The sequence below is a fragment of the Littorina saxatilis genome, linkage group LG16, assembly GCF_037325665.1.
Source record: "Littorina saxatilis isolate snail1 linkage group LG16, US_GU_Lsax_2.0, whole genome shotgun sequence".
Lineage (NCBI taxonomy): Eukaryota > Metazoa > Mollusca > Gastropoda > Littorinimorpha > Littorinidae > Littorina > Littorina saxatilis.
The window spans coordinates 19,488,233-19,510,313 of record NC_090260.1 but is presented as its reverse complement, the minus strand read 5'-3'; the positions used below and the strand labels follow the sequence as shown (position 1 = coordinate 19,510,313).

At 41.0% G+C, this 22,081-nt stretch overlaps 2 protein-coding genes across 3 annotated transcripts in view; one reads left to right on the top strand and one right to left on the bottom strand.

The window, feature by feature from the left end:
• Positions 1-2,394: 2,394 nt before the first annotated feature.
• On the top strand, positions 2,395-7,104 carry LOC138951477 (dentin sialophosphoprotein-like). The gene is made up of 4 exons (XM_070323080.1): positions 2,395-2,637; positions 3,522-5,429; positions 6,179-6,280; positions 6,627-7,104. Exons 1-4 carry the CDS (start codon positions 2,571-2,573, stop codon positions 6,968-6,970), a joined length of 2,421 nt encoding a protein of 806 aa, XP_070179181.1. The 5' UTR covers positions 2,395-2,570; the 3' UTR covers positions 6,971-7,104.
• Positions 7,105-13,416: 6,312 nt separating this feature from the next.
• Positions 13,417-22,081, bottom strand: part of LOC138951469 (uncharacterized) — a 99,280-nt gene continuing 90,615 nt past the window's right edge. For both annotated transcript variants that reach the window (XM_070323071.1, XM_070323070.1), the window contains exons 15-17: positions 17,375-17,544; positions 16,484-16,574; positions 13,417-15,510 (exon numbers count right to left, since the gene is read on the bottom strand). In XM_070323071.1, the coding sequence (XP_070179172.1) occupies positions 15,319-15,510; positions 16,484-16,574; positions 17,375-17,544 (453 nt within the window). In that variant the 3' untranslated portion in view covers positions 13,417-15,318. The remainder of the gene's footprint in view (positions 15,511-16,483; positions 16,575-17,374; positions 17,545-22,081) is intronic.

The following is a 22,081-nucleotide window of genomic DNA, read 5'->3' as shown; positions in this document are numbered from 1 at the left end:
CCCATGTACCCCACAAGGGGTCTACCCCTGGACCCCAAGTTGTAACCCCCCTCCCCCCCCCCCCCTCTGGCTTAACTTCTCCGCCCCTGACGTCAAACGTAAACTTTGCGTCGCTTTTCTTCGAGGCTAAAAATTAAACGCACAGAGCTGCCATGATAATTATGTGCGAGTTCAGTAAGTTTTTTACTTTGACAATCCACGTTTCACCTGAAAGCTCAAACCCATTCACTACTTCGAACTGTCACATATGAACATTGTTTTTTGTTACCCAGCTAGTTATGAACGAAAACTCGTTAAAAATGATGAACATGTTTCTTATTCCTAACATTATGTTCTCCAGACGTTGTTTTTACACCCCCGGTATAGGGGTGTGTATAGGATTCGGTCCATGCGTTTGTTTGTTTGTTTGTGTTCGCATATAGATCTCAAGAATGAACGGACCGATCGTCACCAAACTTGGTGAACAGGTTCTATACATTCCTGAGACGGTCCTTACAAAAATTGGGACCAGTCAAACACACGGTTAGGGAGTTATTGGTGGATTAAAATTATACAAGGACTTATAGAGGGACATCTTAATGGTCAAAGGGAAATAACCATTCTCACTCAGTCACTGCCACCAACTGAGAAGGTTATTTCCCTTTGACGGGGGTGTTTTTCCTACCTCGTGGGAATTTCTTGTTTTGAATGTTGTAACAGCTTGTGTGATTGTTCTTACGCTTCAATGACCCGGTGGAAAAAGAAAAGGGAAATACATTCTTTCTCTCTTCCCCTTGTAATTCAATCAGGTCATTTTTTTCTCTCACTCTCTTTCTTTATTTGGTGTTTAACGTCGTTTTCAACCATTCAAGGTTAAATCACTCTCGCTCATTCTAGTTCATACACACACTCCAAAACACAAAGAGAATCTTAAACAAAATAGAGGCAGAGCGCTGTTTGGAGATCTAATAAACAAAGGGAAGTAAGCGCCCTAAATGCATACGACATGTGTAATAGAGTAAGTGAGAGTTGTACGGAACCATTCTCCCGGCACCTGAGAGAATAACAAGCATATAATCTCTGCCTTAATGTAAAGGGGAAAAGCGTAATAGATCTGGTCCTCATGTGTTTTAAATCCGTGTGAGCGATTAAGTCAAACTATGAATGACTTAAAAACATTATTAGGGGTTACGCACACATGTTTCCAGGCTTCAAGGGATAAAATATCAATCTGAAAAGGCTGAGCTGGAGTTTAAATCTGGTAATACCCGCTTATTTCAATGATCCCATTTCACGTGTTTATTGCCAAATACTTAGTCTTGCGAGATATTTTCTCAACTAAGATTTTTTGTTTTTTTAAATGCCTGTCAAAAGATACCATCCGTTTCACACAAACCACCACATACTTGCAGATCTGTAAAAGCTTTTACTGGGTTAAAGAGCATCCTTTAGCATTGACCAAAAAAACCACCACAAAACAACAACAACAACAACAACAACAACAACAACGACAATGACGACAACGACAACGACAACGACAACAACAACAACAACAATGACAACAACGACAACAATGACAACAACGACAACAACAACAACAACAACAACGACGACAATGACGACGACGACAACGACAACAACGACAACAACGACAACAACAACAACAACAACAACAACGACAACAACAACAACAACAACAACAACAACAACAACAACAACAACAACAACAACAACGACAACGACAACAACGACAAAAACAGCAGCAACAGCAAACACACACGAAATCAACAGTCTGAAAGTCATGTACAAGTTTTGTTGAATTTATTTTTAATTACGGGTGTCAGTTACAAAAATAATTGGTTGCGTGCGTGCGTGCGCGCGTGTACGTGCGTGTGTTCATGCTTGAGAATTTACATGCGTGCGTGTGAGGCTATCGTGATTTAAAAACTGGTCTTAGCTTCGGGGGAATCAAAAAACAAGAAAGCTATGCCATAGGAACGTTTAATTGTGACAAAACAAAACGATAACAGTCACTGATCTTTTCAGGCATGAGACCAAGGGTAGGGCGGATGGTGGCGAGAGAGGTGAAGGGACGGGGAATGTGTACAGTGCCGTGTGCCGGGCTGTGGGCAGCGCCCGCCAGTGTTTAGCTCAGGCTCCGTCGCGGCAGACGCGCATTAGTTCTATGCAGGAAAATGCAGCGCGCTATTCTAGCCATCTGGCCAACTGGCGTCCTCATCTCTAAGGCAGACTGATACCAAGAGGTGTAAGTTACACCCGCCTTCAGGCTCAGGCATTTTCAAACGCTCGACTCAAGACTATTTTGTCCCAGCGGTCTTTTAAGTGGACAGAAAAACAGCTACTTATAATACTTTTAATTTTTTTTTAATTTAAAAAAAACCATTTTTGGGGGGTTGGATTTCTGGTCTTCGAGGGAAGAAGGGAACCTTTAAATACAAAGGATCATGCTCTCTTTTGAGTTGACGTCATAGTCAGAAGGCTTAGGACTGGTAGGCAGAGCAGTTGCAACGTGGCGTACGTGTACTAGTGCGTTCCTGTGGAGAGAAGGCTGACCTCACCTCTGTCCAGCTATGTTGAATGGACGCAAGTTATGGATTGTGGGCATTGTAATTTTCCTGCATCTTCTCTCAATTAGTGGTAAGTTTCGATTTCTTCATTATTGGGGAATTTATTTTTGACATTGCGATATAGGCTACATGTAAGTGGTTTATTTTCATTTAAGGGGTGGTATTTCATTGTGGTAGCATGCTTATGCGTGCTTTGTTTTGGTTTTCGTTGTTGTTTGTTTGTTTGTTTGTTTTTGGGTTGGTTGGTTTGTTCTGTTTTGTTTTGCTCTTAGTTCAATACCAGCAACTCCTTGTATGTGTATGTGTGTGTACGTGCGTGCGCGTGTACCTAGCTGTGACGTCATATTAAAATAATGTTCAGATAGAAGAGAAAATACATTTTTGAGCAGAAGAAAGGCATATATCTTCATAAACAAATATGTTACTAACCAAAAACTGCTGTCTAACATCTCGTCTATACCACTGAAATTATTTCTTGACATTGTCCTGTACAGTGTACAAAGTGTCGATTTGTTTTCAGTTATCTTAAAGGCGTAGGACACCGATTGACAAAAAAAAGTCGATTTTAATATTTTGCCTATGAAATTGTTAGAGTGTGTTGCAACAAGTGTGACAAAATATAAGAGAAATCTACAAGACAGACTTTAAGATGCAGACTTTTGAAAATGATGACATGTCAAGAATCCTATAAGCGAAGGTTCAGCAATCGGATGGGGTATCTGACCGATCAGTTATAATCACAGAACCTGTTGTGTAAGTGGTGTAAATCCTTGGTTTACGTGGTTTTTTTTTTAGAGTGATGCGTTTGTATTTAAGTTATTGTAACGTGTCTTTCTGACATAGCTGGGGGAAAAAAGCGGAATTACATGACGTTTTTGTGGGCTAGAATAAGATCAATTTCTCAATTTAACTAAACATATTTCCCGAATCATCCACCCGTTTTTATCCAAACAGCAAACGACAAACAGAAAATTGGAACAGACGCCACAGTCACCCAGAATAAAAACCAGAAAGCAACAGAAAAACCGCTGGCAACGGAAAACAGTACAGGAAAGTCGGAGAATGACACGCAGAAAAAGCCAGATGATTCACAGAAAACCAAGAACGATTCACAGATGGGTACAAAGGACTTGCATAAAAATGACAGCAATTCAGAGAAAACCAAGAATACTTCTAAGGCGGATGCGACAGCCTCTCACAAGAATGCAGATAACGCTCCAAAAACTACAAATAGCTCAACGACGAATGCGACGGACTCCCATAAGAATGCAGATAAATCACAGAAAACCACGAATGGCTCAAAGGCGAATGCGACGGGCTCCCAAAAAAATGCAGATAATTCACAGAAAACCACGAATGGCTCAAAGGCGAATGTGACGGGCTCCCATAAGAATGCAGATAAATCACAGAAAACCACGAATGGCTTAAAGGCGAATGTGACGGGCTCCCAAAAGAATGCAGATAATTCACAGAAAACCCAAACTAACTCAGATGTGGCGGGCTCTCAAAAGAAGACAGATAACACTCCAAAAACCACCAATACCTCACATGATGCGACGGGCTCGCCCAAAAATGCAAAAAATTCACACAAAAACAAGAATACATCAAAGACGAGTGCGATTCACTCCCAAAAGAATGCAAATAATTCACAGAAAACCATGAATATCTCTAAGACGAATGCGACTTACTCCCAAAAGAATGCAGATAATTCACAGATAACCATGAATATCTCTAAGACGGATGCGACGGCCTCCCAAAAGAATGCAAATAATTCACAGAAAACCAAGAATAGCTCACAGGCGAATGCGACTCACTCCCAAAAGAAGCCAGATAAATCACAGAAAACCAAGAATAGCTCACAAACGAATGCGAAAGACTCCCATAAGAATGCAGATCATTCACAGAAAACCAAGAATATCTCTAAGACGAACGCGACTCACTCACAAAAGAATGCAGATTATTCACACAAAAACATGAATATCTCTCAGACGAATGCGACTCACTCCCATAAGAATGCAGATCATTCACAGATTACCATGAATATCTCCAACACGGTTGCGACGGCCTCCCAAAAGAATGCAGATAATTCACAGATAACCATAAATATCTCTAAGACAGATGCGACGGCCTCCCAAAAGAATGCAAATAATTCACAGAAACCCAAGAATAGCTCACAAACGAATGCAAAAGACTCCCATAAGAATGCAGATAATTCACAGAAAACCATGAATATCTCTAAGACGAATGCGACTCACTCCCAAAAGAATGCAGATCATTCACACAAAAACATGAATATCTCTCAGACGAATGCGACTCACTCCCAAAAGAATGCAGATAATTCACAGAAAACCATGCATATATTTAAGACGAATGCGACTTACTCCCAAAAGAATGCAGATAATTCACAGATAACCATGAATATCTTTAAGACGGATGCGACGGCCTCCCAACAGAATGCAGATAATTCACAGAAACCCAAGAATAGCTCTCAAACGGACGCGACGGCTGAAACAAAGACAGATTCACAGAATGCAACTACTACGACAAATGACACCCACAAGACGCAGAATCAAACTCAGAAGCAAACCAATGGCTACAAGGAACAACTCACGACAGCAAATAATGTTAAGTACAAGACAAACGCAAACGCTATCCAGGATGAACTCGAAAAGATGCAGCAAAAACTGGGTCATCAGCTGCAGGCACTGAACAAGACGCAGGGGAAATTGAACCAATCACTTCAGACTCTGATACAATCTCAACAGAAGGTACAAGAACAAGAAAAGCAACTGGACGCAGCCTTGCAGAAGTTTGCTGCTGATGGAGTGGCTCTGACAACATTGACGAGGCCGTATGAATTAGGTGAGTAATTAATGATAATTGTAGCTTAACGCCCTCATGGTTAAACCATTATTGACATTTACCCGGGTGTTACTCCGACTTAAGATGATTTGGAGAAAAAAAAGATAACGAAATGAAAGGGGCCGCCACGAAGGAAGTTTTGCTGTCGATCTCGAGCTCCTAGCTACCCATGCACCAGAGCTGGAGGTTGGTGTCAAGTAGCAATGGAGTTGGTTTGGAGACCCGGCTGGGTCATTGTGTGTCAGCGCTATAGTTGGTAGGGTGAGTTATGTTGTTGTGGTGGTTTTTGTTTTGGATGCAAGTTGTGTGTGGTTCTACTACATGTACTACTACTGCTACTACTGCTACTGCTGCTACTACTGCTCAACAACTACTACTACTACTACTACTACTACTACTAGGCTTACTACTGCTACTACTACTACCATTCGAGCTTTTTTTTTTGGAAAGTGCACAAAAGTCAGACTATTTGGTCTATTACATTTACCAGTGTGTGAACTGGTCATGCATAAGGTGAAGTTATTATACACCACATAATGAAGAAATTCGGTATGTGACAAAGCGGTGATATGTGAAAAGCCTAGGCAGAGCTGAGACGATGAGCCGAACGGTTTTCTCGAGAAGGAGTGTATTGTAGCCAGTAGCCAAGACATTACTATTTAACTTGTTTGCTTACAATCGATTTGACTTTTTGAAGTAGGGGGAGATCGGGTAGAACGTACCGTGTTAGCTTTTGTCGTTTTTTCCAGGTCGTCCCGACGGATCTTTGGGATTCCACGTCAAGGTGGGAAAACCCTGGAGGTTCCCAGTGGGGCAGGCAATCCTGTTTGACCGCGTCCTCTACAACGATGGTAGGTTATCGTTCTTGGCTGCTTTTATATGTGTGTGTGTGTGTGTTTGTGTGTGTGTGTGTGTGTGTGTTGCGGGGAGGGGGGTCATTTGTGAGTGTGTGTTGCGGGGAGGGGGGGTCATTTGTGAGTGTGTGTGTGTGTGTGTGTGTGTATGTGTGTGTGTGTGTGTGTGTGTGTGTGTGTGTATGTGTGTGTGTGTGTGTGTGTGTGTGTGTGTGTGTGTGTGTGTGTGTGTAAATTCCTTGATGAATCAATTTTTGTATTATAAATTAAACAGTTACAGCTACCACGCCTCTTGTAGCCACGTTGCAGTTCAGTAGCACAAAAATGCTTTTGTTTTTTACAGGTCAAGTCTACAACTCTACCAACGGTTCCTTCACTGCCCAGGTACCCGGACTGTACAACTTCAGCCTACACGTGGCTCTTCCTTTCCCCTCCCCCCGTTTCCCAGACAACAAAATACCACGCCCCTTCCAAGCAGCCCATCTGATGGTTGGCCAAAATCTCTGTCTCGCGAACGCCACAATGTCAACTTTGATTGGTCGACAGTTCATGGGGTTCTGTCACGCGACGGTTAAGCTGGCTCCTGGCCAATCGGTGTGGGTGAAAAATGTGGGCGGGCCTTACACGATGCGGGGTGGAGACGCCACATTTAATGGTACGCTGGTTCATCCGGTGCTTTTGGGTTAAGCGAGATGTATGAATCGAGAGCTAGCCGAAAGGGTAGTGGGAGGGGAACAGGGGTAGTTAAAAGTTGACGAATTTCAAATGTGCTTTCAAAACAAGAGTAGGAGAACCCGAATAAACCATGTATCAATCTTGAAGTTTCGATCTTGATTGGCTTTTTTTGTTCTTTTTACATTTAGTCAAGTTTTGACTAAATGTTTTAACATAGAGGGGGGAATCGAGACGAGGGTCGTGGTGTATGTGTGTGTGTGTGTGTGTGTGGTGTATGTGTGTGTGTGTGTGTGTGTGTGTGAGTGTGTCTGTGCGTGTGTGTGTAGAGCGATTCAGATACACTACTGGACCGATCTTTATGAAATTTTACATGAGTTCCTGGGTATGATATCCCCAGACGTTTTTTTCATTTTTTGGATAAATGTCTTTGATGACGTCATATCCGGCTTTTTGTAAAAGTTGAGGCGGCACTGTCACACCCTAATTTTTCAATCAAATTGATTGAAATTTTGGCCAAGCAATCTTCGACGAAGGCCGGACTTTGGTATTGCATTTCAGCTTGGAGGCTTAAAAATTAATTAATGACTTTGGTCATTAAAAATCTAAAAATTGTAATTAAAATTATTTCTTTATAAAATGATCCAAAATTACGTTCATCTTATTCTTCATCATTTTCTGATTCCAAAAACATATAAATATGTTATATTCGGATTAAAAACAAGCTCTGAAAATTAAAAATATAAAAATTATGATCAAAATAACATTTCCGAAATTGCTATAAAAACAATTTCATCTTATTCCTTGTCGGTTCCTGATTCCAAAAACATATAGATATAATATGTTTGGATTAAAAACACGCTCAGAAAGTTAAAACGAAGAGAGGTACAGAAAAGCGTGCTATGCAGCACAGCGCAACCACTACCGCGCTAAACAGGCTCGTTAATTTCACTGCCTTTTGCACGAGCGGCGGACTACGGTCATTGTGAAAAAAATGCAGTGCGTTCAGTTTCATTCTGTGAGTTCCACAGCTTGACTAAATGTAGTAATTTCGCCTTACGCGACTTGTTTTTTATTTGCCAAGCACATCATTGTTGGGCGTTTAAATCTAATATCATTCATCCATCTACTCACAACGTTCTTTGCTCATTCTCTTCTGATTCTACCTGTCGAAACGCGAACAACATTTCATATATGTTTTGAAAATACAATTATGATAATACCTCAAATAGTTAACATCCAAACATCTTAAAACAGTGCTGTAACTGAATAATCCGCTTGTCGTTTAAGAAAAATTATAATAACAATTTAAGTTATTGAGACATCCCAGTGCACTAAGGGATTTTTTGAGCAAATCGAGAAAATTCATTATTGAACGAAGCGCATAGCGCTGAGTTCAATAATTATTTTCGAGAAAAAAGAAGATTCAAAACGCACATTTTGCTACGCGCATTTGGATAGCCGTAACTGTGTGGTCAGGTTTGTGTCAGATCTACTTTTGTGTGGGCATAGACCATTTATCCTGGACCGCCAACTAGCTCTCTCTCCGCTCTTTCTCTCTATTACGAGGTAGCGACCTCTCGCATTTAGGAACCTACGCTTACATGGCCTTTCAGAAATCAGGGGGATGTCATATCCGGTGTCGATTGTAAACATGGACGAAGTTGCCGAGGTAAGTTCTGAAAATGCTAAAATAAACTCAGCTAAAGTGCATATGGAACATGTTTTTCGATGAGTTTTGTTAAGTTTAGTTTGGAGTTTAGGAAAATCCAGTTTATTGTCACCTCCCATTGTCACAAATAACTGGAGCGTGCTTTCTTTTCACTGTCTTCGAATCGCTGGCCTTTCAAACCGGACGCTAAAGCGCCCCTGAAAGTCGAGCGTCGTAACCTCGAAGGGTCACGTGACGAGTTGGCGGTCCAGGCTATTTGGTCTATGGTGTGGGCTGTCTCAAGTGTGTCGTGCTTTCGTCACACGCAAACTCTTGTTTTAATTTGCTGCGGGGTTTATGTCGTCACACGCAAACTCTTGTTTTAATTTGCTGCGGGGTTTATGTCGTCTGCTAGGCGGCCAGGGCAATCGAACCACTGAACTGCAGTCTCATTTCAAAAACAAAAATTGCTCGTCTGCACGCATGAGGCAGGCTGGTAATAAGTTTTACACATGGTAAGAACGTTCTTAACCCTACACGTTTTCGATTCCGATTGTTGTTGCCTTGAAATAATAATTCGGAAACCATTCATTTACTGAACTGATGCGGTCGTATTTCAGTATAGTCTACTATAACAGAGTCGTCTTTCAAATGCTGGTCTAGCTGTAGTACGTTATCGGAATGACACTTGTGTTTTCTGTTTGCCGCTGGGAACTTTATACTAACTCATCATTTGGTAATGTGGTTAATAAGCTACATGCCACTAACACGGCATATGAGAAGAATCTTTGCAAGTCAAAACGAGAAGAGACCATTGTGGAAGAGACACAGCCGCTTCTATTTTTAGATCAGTGGGATTCACTGTGGCACAGGCGCCTGCGATCTGTCAGAAAAAAACCTTCTGCTTTGAGCCGCAGGAAGTTTATGGTTATTTTTTTTGTAAAGTGGAGAATATAAGCTACATATGTCATTAATTAATTCTGAGGATGAAAGTACAGTCTCGCTTTGGCAAAGGGCGTAAGAATACGCTCTGTGGAAAAGTTAGCGCACTCCAGATTTAAGCGCATCGCCATTAGCCAATCAACTGGTTCACATCAGTCATGTGACACCAGTATTTACCGTTAAATAATAATGCCGATACATACTTCAAAATACTTTTTTTTGATTATCAGAAAATGAACTCTGGCGTTGTGTAACTATGTAACCAACAATTACACAAATATGCTTCTAATTTGTAACTGCCTACTAAAGACAGTTTTCTGCGATAAAAACGAATTTGTCTTTTTATTTATATATACTACTAACGCACATCTTTCCAGCCAAAATAATGTGGTTTAATTTATGTATCTGTGTCTTTTTAACCGTTTTAGTATTCAAAAAACCGGCACGGTTGGCCTAGTGGTAAGGCGTCCGCCCCGTGATCGGGAGGTCGTGGGTTCGAACCCCGGCCGGGTCATACCTAAGACTTTAAAATTGGCAATCTAGTGGCTGCTCCGCCTGGCGTCTGGCATTATGGGGTTAGTGCTATGACTGGTTGGTCCGGTGTCAGAATAATGTGACTGGGTGAGACATGAAGCCTGTGCTGCGACTTCTGTCTTGTGTGTGGCGCACGTTATATTTCAAAGCAGCACCGCCCTGATATGGCCCTTCGTGGTCGACTGGGCGTTAAGCAAACAAACAAACAAACAAACAAACAACAAAAAGGTATTCAAAAAAATGATTGTCTCGATCTGTCCCAAATGTCATGTTTTGTCAAAAATACATTCAACATGTGGTAATCCTTGGTTATTCCTTTCTTCTCGTGCGTCAGGTTTCTGGATTAGTTTATTTCTTTCTTTATTTATTTGGTGTTTAACGTCGTTTTCAACCGTTCAAGGTTATATCGCGACGGGGAAAGGGGGGAGATGGAATAGAGCCACTTGTCAATTGTTTCTTGTTCACAAAAGCACTAATCAAAAATTTGCTCCAGGGGCTTGCAACGTAGTACAATATATGACCTTACTGGGAGAATGCAAGTTTCCAGTATAAAGGACTTAACATTTCTTACATACTGCTTGACTAAAATCTTTACAAAAATTGACTATATTCTATACAAGAAACACTTAACAAGGGTAAAAGGAGAAACAGAATCCGTTAGTCGCCTCTTACGACATGCTGGGGAGCATCAGGTAAATTCTTTCTCGTCCCAACCAATATGGGACTCCCCCTAACCCGCGGGGAGTATCTCGATCTGTCCCAAATGTCATGTTTTGTCAAAAATACATTCAACATGTGGTAATCCTTGGTTATTCCTTTCTTCTCGTGCATCAGGTTTCTGGATTAGTTTATTTATGATTTTTATTTCTAAGATTTTTTTTGCGTACTCTATAGTATAGTGATGTTTTGTTTTGAAAAAAATCACCGTTTTAACATAGATTAATAGCTTTTTTTGTCATCCCATCGATATCAGATTAGTCTACGGGTTGGGTTATGAAGAATTAATTTCCCTTTGTACATGTCTATTTCATCATTATATATAGGTGCAAATCTGCTTTGAACACATCACTTTAAGACGTTAACTCGTTATTGTCTCATACATGTAAATGTAAATTTCGTGATTTTTTCATGTGTATTGTTTAAAGGGATATTATTGGTCTGGACGTTTTTGGGGGTGTTTCTGGCGATTTGACGAATCTGAAGAATCTGGAAAATCTACTGTACCTGAATCTAGACGCACACGGAACAATTTGCCGGAAAACGCACCACAAGTCCGGTAATTAATTCAATCAAAGTGAGTGAATGCGCTTCAGAGCGCTGCTTCTCTCGGCGGTGTTGTAAACAACAAGTAGTCAAGAAGCACCAGTTGCAGACTAGCGACAAGCGCCCTCTATGACGCGGCGGCTAGGAACCGCTTCACCTACACAAACAAGGGAAGTAAGTCAGTGGAAGTCATTACTCAAACCATCCATCACAAATAGTGCTCTTTCCCTGCCTATTCCACGGCAAGAATTAAGCGTGGACGCGTTTGTAAAGTCAAGGCAGTCCTTCTGCGCGGTAGCATTATTTGTAACGCAGAGAGAGTTATGGTATAACTGTTTATCCTACATAAGCTACGTGGGAGAGACACCCGTGAGATAATAATCGTTCAAATCACACGTGTGTGTATCATGTAAATGAGGTCATGTCAAGCAAGTCTGGCAGGGACCTGTTTTTCCACTGCTTATGGTGCCAAAGTCACCGAGACAAACGTCATTTTAGAATAATCGCTAATTACCCTCGATGAATTTTTAGAACTAACACGTCACGCCACACTTTCCGAGTGACGTTTCTTTGCTTTGACGTAATAGATTGCACGAGGCTTTAGAAGAGATCGAGGTTCCAAAACAAGCGTCTTCAATTTAGCTGCCTCGACTGCAGGACATTTTCAGTGAAATACACGTAAGTACAGTATGTAGGATAAACAGAATACTACATGGCTTGCTGTGTCGTACCAGATTTACACTCGTTGCTTTTTCAAATAGTCAGTGAACAGCTCGCTTTCGCTCGCAGTTCAATATTTAAAAAGACAACTCGTGTAAATCTGGTACGACACAGCTAGCCATGTAGTATTCTCTATGTATGCGATCCGAGGGTCTTTTTCTGTGGACAGTATCCCTCACACCAGTCTCTATGTCTTCTTCTTCTTTTTCATTTGATCTCATAGCAAGAATGTGTGTCCGGAATTCGCTGATCATCTAGTAGTCGATGTGATATTCTGTGTGCTCAGACTGGCTTAATCTTCTTCTTCTTCGTTCATGGGCTGAAACTCCCACGGATGTTTCGTGTATAACCGCTTTTACCCCGCCAATTAGGCAGCCATACGCCGCCTTCGGGGGATGTATACTTGGTATTTTCAGGTTTCTATAACCCACCGAACTCAGACGTGGATTACAGGATCTTTTCCGTGCGCATTTGGTCTTGTGCTTGCGTGTACACACAGAGGGGGATAATGACAGCTCTAGCAGGTCTGCACATACGTTGACCTGGGAGATCGGAAAAATCTCCACACTTAACCCACCAGGCGGCCGCGGCCGGGATTCGAACCCTCGACCTTCCGATTAAGAGGCCGACGTCTTACCACCACGCCACAGCGCCCGTCACTGGCTTAATAAATAATCATTTGCTTCAGAAATGTGTAGTCTATGAAAGGTTGGACTGTGTCGAGAGTGAGAACACACAGAAACACAGACACAAACACACGCACTCATGAACGCACACACATACACGCACGCACGCAAACACACACACGGAGACGTACATACACACACACGCACGCACGCGCACACACACACACACACACACACACACATACACACACACGCACGCACGCACGCACACACACACTTAAAAGACCGGACAGACAGACGGATTGAACGAAAAATCACCCTTATTATGGTTCTGGTGAAGAACATGCATATGTGTGTGTGTGTGTGTGTGTGTGTGTGTGTGTGTGTGTGTGTGTGTGTGTGTGTGTGTGTGTGCAGTATGGATGTGGCGGACGTGCCTGTCTGGAGTACTTTGGGTGTTCTTACTTCGTATGTTTAATTGTTCTTATTTTTGTTTTTTAAGGTGGTAAACGTGTTGTCATATGTTGTTTTGGTTGTTTTAAGAGCAGATGAACCACAATTTTCCATCTATTGTAATTATTTGTATGGACAATAAATGATCTTATGTCTTATGTCTCACATGACAAGAAATGTGTATTCTCTGCTCAACTGTCCCACCGTCCTTTCACATTTGAGTGACTGGCTACACACCGTGACGCAAATAATTTATGAAAGCGAACAGCAAGCAGAGTTAGTGAATTGTTTTATTACAGTTTTGTAGAGAAAAGATCAAGCATAAGTGTGTGTCTGATCCTAGATTTACAGTGATGTCTTCATAAAAAGATTTTAATATACATGTTTAAAAAAAAAATGCTGATCCGACGATAGTGTTTAGTATCCCAAAAAAAACCGAAAACTGTTGAGGCGGACGGATTATGAATGAGACTGAGCAGCAACACACAAATCAAGAATATAAATATGCAATACTGACTAAATGCACTGCGACGTAAGAGAAAAAAATTAAATAAATAAAGCGACAAATAAAATAAAAACTAAACTACACAAATACCATATACATAGTTATCACAGATGGTGTTTTTGTTTTTTTTAATTTAAACACAATTTTAAGTAAATAAGGCAGCTTTATGGTCATCGATAAGAAACGCTTTTCGCGAAAAGATCCTGCGCACATAGTTAATATATTTACACGGGTGTCAAAAAGGACACGTGTTGATCATACAACAAAAAGCTATTTATAGTAACGACTGCGTCAGGTAAGATAAATGAGACATTACCTTGGTAGTTTATTAACTAAGGCTAAATAAATACATTGCGTAAAGTTGACATGCACTAACTTCATAGTATAAATATATTGAAGACAAAAAGTTTTCCCATATAATATTGCTATTTGATCTTACAAGATAAAACAGAAGAAAAAAATTCCACAAGAACAATTTTGGTGTAACTTGTGCACGTGTATAAAACGTTATAAAAAGTTTGATCTTTCTTCAGCAATGCTATCAAATAAGTACAGTCATGGGAGGTGGACTAACATGTTTATAGTGGCGGAAGGATTTATATAAGTACATGACAAACAATAAGGTTTTCTGTGCGAACAGTTAGAATATTCTTATCACAAGCTGCTTAGTACACTACTGAGTCGCGCTTAGGGGCCAAGACCTTCTTACAGAGGGTTAGTGTCGCATGGTCAAGTAACTTCGTGGTTAAAATAGAACCTGCTCCAAATGAAAATGAAAGCAAATGTTACTAGTTCTTTCGTCATTGTCTTTGAGCTAAAATTGCTCAGTCGAAGCTCTTGAACTGAACAGAATCAGTTTCAACACACACACACAAAAGTTTCACTTAAAGATCGTGTGTAGAATGTTTTTGTAAAACGCCATAAGACTACTGTTTGGTGGTGAATAGAGCTATAAAGGAAAGTTTTATCATTATCATTATCATCGAAATAGAATATGTTCCATATCAAATTTCATCTGACCTCCTCTTAATAATAATAATAATAATAATAATAATGGACATTTATTAATCGCCCCTTCTCACAAGAGCTCACGGCGATTTACATATTAATTTCTTTCCTCGGTTAATGTGCTCTTACGTAAATCAATGAAAGTAATAAACCCAAAATTTTAAAAAAAAAGACAATCTATTTCAGCCAAAACTGAAAACTACTTCAGTCTTCACTCTGTGTACTTTCGCCAACTTTTCTTTCATCTCAAGGACGCGAATTGTGTACAGGTGGAGTGTTTTTGCTGTGACGGTCTCTTGTCCTTTGGTCAAAGAAAAACCAACTTCTCTAAATATGTGTCTCCACTTTTGGAAGTTATAAGATAAATCAAGAATACGTTACAACCAAAAATGAAAAAAAGTCCTTCTTCTGCTGTGTCACTCAAAGTTGTCCACCATTTCGAAGTCTTCAAGGTCACGGAATTCTGAGAAGTAGCGGTCTTCTTCTGTACATAAGTATATCCTCTTTCGGTCTTAGACTCAGTGAAAAGCACCTTTTAGTTTTCATTACTCAAATAATAACAGACAACAGAAACGGTTTCAACCACAGTAAAAAAAAAAGAAAAAGAAAAACATTCTTCTGCTGCAGACTTAAAAAAAAATAAGCCTCGTCAAGTTTTGTTTCAATTTGGAACAATCACGGAGAGTTTCGACGAAGGTGACTTTCTGACTGGCCCTTTCGTGGTGGTGGTGGTGATCTTGCGACCTGCCATGTAGCTGACTTTGCGTTCTACGTTGCCGAGGGACTTCGTGCGCATATGATTGGCCAGATCTTCTCTCCCCACTGCGGCCAGTGCGTTGACGAGCGTGTTCAGCTGTTGGTGCAGACAGACAAACGAAAGTGTAAATGTGGGCGGGGTTATGGTTCGCGATGGTGGAGGTGGTTGTAAGGGGGGTGGCTGTCAGGGTGTGTGTGTGTGTGTGTGTGTGTGTGTGTGTGTGTGTGTGTGTGTGTGTGTGTGTGTGTGTGTGTGTGTGTGTGTGTGTGTGTGTGTGTGCGGGTGTGTGTGCGGGTGTGTGTGTGTCAGTGTGTGTGTGTGTGTCAGTGTGTGTGTGTCAGTGTGTGTGGGTGTGTGTGTGTGTGTGTGTGTGTGTGTGTGTGTGTGTGCATATGTGTGTGTGTTTGTGTGTGCGTGTGTGTATGTGTCTGTCAGTGTGTATTGTGTGTGTGCGTGCGTGCATTCGGGTGTGTGCGTGCGTGCATGCGTGTGTGCGTGCGTGTGTGCCGCTTGAGTGCGTGTGTGTGTGTGTGTGTGTGTGTGTGTGTGTGTGTGTGTGTGTGTGTGTGTGTGTGTGTGTGTATGTGTTAAAAAAGAGAAACACACATCTGGTCAACAAATAAACGTACTTGTTACGACAAGGCACAGATTTGAATGGAATCCAACAAATCACAAGACAAAATGGTCGTACACACAACCAGACCATACCTGCTATTCACACTTGGTCGTGGGAGAGACGTTTTCTTCCACACGATATTACGCTGATTGTCTAACGAAGCCGTGAGGTTGAGTTAGACATCAGCTAATCGAGTGTGGAAGAAAACTTCTGTGTGACACACACACACACACACACACACAAACACACACTCGCATGAACACACACACCCACACACCCACATACATAAACACACTCTCTATTTCTTTTCTCTCTCTCTCTCTCTCTCTCTCTCTCTCTCTCTCTCTAACACACACACACACACACACACACACACACACACACACACACACACACACACACACACACACACACACACACACAGAAACACGCTTTATGTATTGGATACCAGACCTTGTCAGCAGCTTGGGGGCACCGTTTGAGCCAGGTGACCAACATCTCGTACTTTGCAGTTTCTTCCCCCTGGTCCAACGCTATCACCGTTCTGCACACACCACGTCGCATAACGATAACAAATGCTTGTTCATTTCAACAGACGGCACCCTCCCATCAAACCCTACTTCAGATACACCCCGTACTTTGCAGTCCCCCCCCCCCCCCCCCCTGCTCTATCACTAGCATCGTTCTGCACACACCGCGTCACATTACGATGAAAAATGCTTGCTCATTTTAACAGACGGTACCAAAATAGAAGAAATAGAGAATGCCTAATGTCCTACAGGCTAAATATTTCGCCTCTCAATGACTAGATATGGGTTATATTATATAATTCGAGTTTTACGCCCTCGCGGATTTTGATGAGATACACAAGTGTATACGTGTTTAGGTGGTATCAGCCATCGGCCTTTATGGCAGAATGACCGAGGTCTTTTACGCGCCACTGTGGTGACACGGGGATGGGACATGGCTACCGTCACTGGGTCTGCACATAGAGTTGACCCGTGTCCGTCCCGGCCCGGAATCGAACCTGCGATTTGACGATCACAAATTACAGTGCACTACCAGCTGAGCTAACCGGGCCCCCATTGACGGCACACTCCCATCCCCAGCTAAACAACATGCCGTACTCTTTGCAGTTTCCTCTCCCTGCTCTAACACTAGCACCGGTCTGCACACAACACATCACATTACCATGAAAAATGCTTGTACATTTCAACAGACGGTACCCTCCCATCAGCCCCCACTTGAGCAGCATCCCTTACTTTGCAGTCAAAGCTTGACTAAATGTAAAAAGAAAAAGAAGAACAACAACAAGATCAAGAAGACGCGAGCATGACGTCATACCTAAGAATAGCCTGCTGACGCACGCGGTTGACGTGCAGCTTGTCCCCGAGTCGCTGCCACTCCTCGCCCAGTTCTGCAGCCAGCTGTTTCAGCGAGTCCTTGTCCACCGGGCCGGCCTCGTGAATCACCACCGACACTCGCTTGGGGATAGGGTCTGGCTCCACGTGATACTGCAAAAATCATGGAGAACAAGAAGAGCAAACGCTCGATCGAGTCACTTTCGCAGTTCTGAATATTATATGAGGCATCAGATGGACAGGAAGAAATTGCTATTCACAACACAATGCATACCTGAAGAATGAGATTGCATGGATCGAGCAACAAAATATTTACCTTGGCATTAAAAATACTCTCATTAATCTCACATAAACAAACCCCATCAATAACTTAATTCACATAAACTAGCATCATTAATTTTTTTTCGAAGCAATCATATTAACAGTAGACACACTAACATTTGTTACTCTTAGAGCTGTGTCACTTTTATAGTTTACGAGAAAAGCCCAACGTTAAGTTGTGTGTTGACGAACAGGAAAGGCTAGTTATCTCCCCTGTGTTTCCGATAACGTTTGTAAAAAGCTACAGATGTAAATAATTTGATGTAAAGAATAATGCTATAAAGTTTGAATCAAATCCGATGAATAGTTTCAGAGATATGATATTTCAATTTTTTTCCTCCAAGACATACCTGTGACCTTGAAAAAAGTCAAAGGTCACCAAAGCAGACGTCAAAGTGTAGAGGTCACTGGGAGTCACGTTCACATAAAATTTGAGCCCGGTCACTTTTATAGTTTCCGAGAAAAGCCCAACGTTAAGTTGTGTGTTGCCGAACAGAAAAGGCTAGTTATCTCCCTTGTTTTTCTGATAACGTTCGTAAAAGGCTACAGATGTAAATACTTTGATGTAAAGAATAATCCTACAAAGTTTCAATCACATCCGATGAACTTTGTCAAAGATATAAAATGTCTAATTTTTCCTTTGACGCTGACCTGTGACCTTGAAAAAGGTCAAAGGTCAACGAAACCATCGTTAAAGTGTAGAGGTCATTGGAGGTCACGACTAAACAAAATATGAGCCCGATCGCTTTGATAGTTTCCGAGAAAAGTCCAACGTTAAGGTGGTGTCTACGGCCGGCCGGCCGGACGGCCGGCCGGACGGCCGGCCGGACAGACTAACACTGACCGATTACATAGAGTCACTTTTTCTCAAGTGACTCAAAAAGGGTCGATACCCTGTAGCATAAGTAAACTCTCTCTCTCTCCCTTTTATTACATTTAGTCAAGTTTTGACTAAATGTTTTAACATAGAGGGGGAATCGAGACGAGGGTCGTGGTGTATGTGTGTCTGTGTGTGTGTGTGTCTGTGTGTGTGTGTGTGTGTGTGTGTGTGTGTGTGTGTGTGTGTGTGTGTGTGTGTGTGTGTGTGTGTGTGTGTCTGTGTCTGTGTCTGTGTGTCTGTGTCTGTGTCTGTGTCTGTTTGTAGAGCGATTCAGAGTAAACTACTGGACCGATCTTTATGAAATTTGACATGAGAGTTCCTGGCAATGATATCCCCGGACGTTTTTTTCCATTTTTTTCGATAAATACCTTTAATGACGTCATATCCGGATTATTGTAAAAGTTGAGGCGGCACTGTCACACCCTCATTTTTCAATAAAATTGATTGAAATTTTGGCCAAGCAATTTTCGACGAAGGCCGGACTTTGGTATTGCATTTCAGCTTGGTGGCTTAAAAACTAATGAATGAGTTTGGTCATTAAAAATCGGAAACTTGTAATTAAAATCATGTTTTCATTAAGCGATCCAAAAACAATTTCATCTGATGTGTGTGTGTGTGTGTGTGTGTGTGTGTGTGTGTGTGTGTGTGTGTGTGTGTGTGTGTGTGTGTGTGTGTGTGTGTGTGTGTGTGTGTGTGTGTGTGTGTGTCTGTGCGTGTGTGTGTGTGTAGAGCGATTCCGAGTAAACTACTGGACCGATCTTTATGAAATTTTACATGAGAGTTCCTGGGTATGATATCCCCAGACGTTTTTTCCAATTTTTGGATAAACGTCTTTGATGACGTCATATCCGGATTTTTGTAAAAGTTGAGGCGGCACTGTCACACCCTCATTTTTCAATAAAATTGATTGAAATTTTGGCCAAACAATCTTCGACGAAGGCCGGACTTTGATATCGCATTTCAGCTTGGAGGTTTAAAAATTAATTGATGACTTTGGTCATTAAAAATCCGAAAATTGTAACTTAAATTATGTTTTTATAAAACGATCCAATATTACGTACATCTTATTCTTCATTATTTTCTGATTCCAAAAACATATAGATATGTTATATTCGGATTAAAAACAAGCTCTGAAAATTAAAAATATAAAAATTATGATTAAAATTAAATTTCCGAAATCGATTCAAAAACAATTTCATCTTATTCCTTGTCGGTTTCTGATTCCAAAAACATATAGATATGATATGTTTGGATTAAAAACACGCTCAGAAAGTTAAAGCAAAGAGAGGGACAGAAAAGCGTGCTATGCAGCACAGCGCAACCGCTACCTCGCTAAACAGGCTCGTCAGTTTCACTGCCTTTTGTACGAGCGGCGGACTACGGTCATTGTGAAAAAATGCAGTGCGTTCAGTTTCATTCTGTGAGTTCCACAGCTTGACTAAATGTAGTAATTTCGCCTTACGCGACTTGTTTCTCTCTCTCTCTTCTTTTCTCTTTTTACATTTAGTCAAGTTTTGAGCACTGCGGGACAACACAGACGCGGGTGACGAGCATCCTGCGACCTGTTTTCAGGGCATGCTAAATAACCCTTCCCCGAAGAAATTTCGTGCGATGTTAACGCAATCCAAAGCCAGTGAACCCTGCGCTGTAAAATTTTGGTCCCACAAATATAACATTTGCATTGACGAAAAGTATTGGGTCCTGGCAAGTGCATGTACAAGCGAAGAAAGATTAAAGTTACTCCAATGGAAAATTTTACATAATATTTATCCCACAAATATTTTATTGCATAAAATGAAGTTAAAAGAAAATAGTTTATGTAGTCTTTGTAATGAAATTGATTATATTGAACACTTCTTTTGGAAATGTAGTAAAATGAAATTGTTTTGGGAAAATGTTAGAAGATGTATATTTGTTAATACGGGAGAAAATATTATATTAACAGAAAAAGATGTATTGTTTGGATACTCTCCAGAAGTGCAAACCCCCATAAACAAAATTATTAATCATATTTTGCTCATTTCAAAAATGTGTATCAGTAAATATAGATATGGTAGACCTATTGATTTGAATGTGATGTTAGGATATGAATTAGCATTGAGATACTTCAGTATTGTGTAAATGTTGAAGGATGAATGAGGATACTTTGTAGACGGATGCTTGAATTATTTTTTTTGATTAAAAGCCCCACAATGATGTGCTTGGCAAATTAAAAAAAAACAAAAAAAAGTTTTGACTAAATGTTTTAACATAGAGGGGGGGTCGAAACGAGGGTCGTGGTGTATGTGTGTGCGTGTGTGCGTGTGCGCGTGCGTGTAGAGCGATTCAGACCAAACTACTGGACCGATCTTTATGAAATTTGACATGAGAGTTCCTGGGTATGATATCCCCGAACGTTTTTTTCCTTTTTTTGATAAATGTCTTTGATGACGTCATATCCGGCTTTTCGTGAAAGTTGAGGCGGCACTGTCACGCTCTCATTTTTCAACCAAATTGGTTGAAATTTTGATCAAGTAGTCTTCGACGAAGCCCGGACTTCGGTATTGCATTTCAGCTTGGTGGCTTAAAAATTAATTAATGACTTTGGTCATTAAAAATCTGAAAATTGTAAAAAAAATTATTTTTTTCTAAAACGATCCAAATTTACGTTCATCTTATTCTCCATCATTTGCTGATTCCAAAAACATATACATATGTTATATTTGGATTAAAAACAAGCTCTGAAAATTAAATATATAAAAATTATTATCAAATTTTTTTTTTCGAAATCAATTTAAAAACACTTTCATCTTATTCCTTGTCGGTTCCTGATTCCAAAAACATATAGATATGATATGTTTGGATTCAAAACACGCTCAGAAAGTTAAAACGAAGAGAGGTACAGAAAAGCGTGCTATCCTTCTCAGCGCAACTACTACCCCGCTCTTCTTGTCAATGTCACTGCCTTCGCCATGAGCGGTGGACTGACGATGCTACGGTCTTGCTGAAACATTGCATTGCGTTCAGTTTCATTCTGTGAGTTCGACAGCTACTTGACTAAATGTTGTATTTTCGCCTTACGCGACTTGTTTCTCTCTCTTCTTTTCTCTTTTTTATCTCTCTCTCTCTCTCTCTCTCTCTCTCTCTCTCTCTCTCTCTCTCTCTCTCTCTCTCTCTCTCTCTCTCTCTCTCTCTCTCTTCTCAGACAATACATCCGGTAAAAGTTTACAGTCTATTGAAACCTCTCTTCAAACGGGTCTAAACGATAACATTTATTGAAAGCTGTAACATGCAAGTTATGCGTGTCGTAGTTGAAAACTGAATTGATTTCTGAGAGAGAGAGAGAGAGAGAGAGAGAGAGAGAGAGAGAGAGAGAGAGAGAGAGAGAGAGAGAGAGAGAGAGAGAGAGACAGACACAGAGAGAGAGACAAGACAGACAGACAGACATACCGACAGGCAGAAAGCGATAGACACAGAGAGAGAGAGAGACAGACAGAGACAGAGAGACAG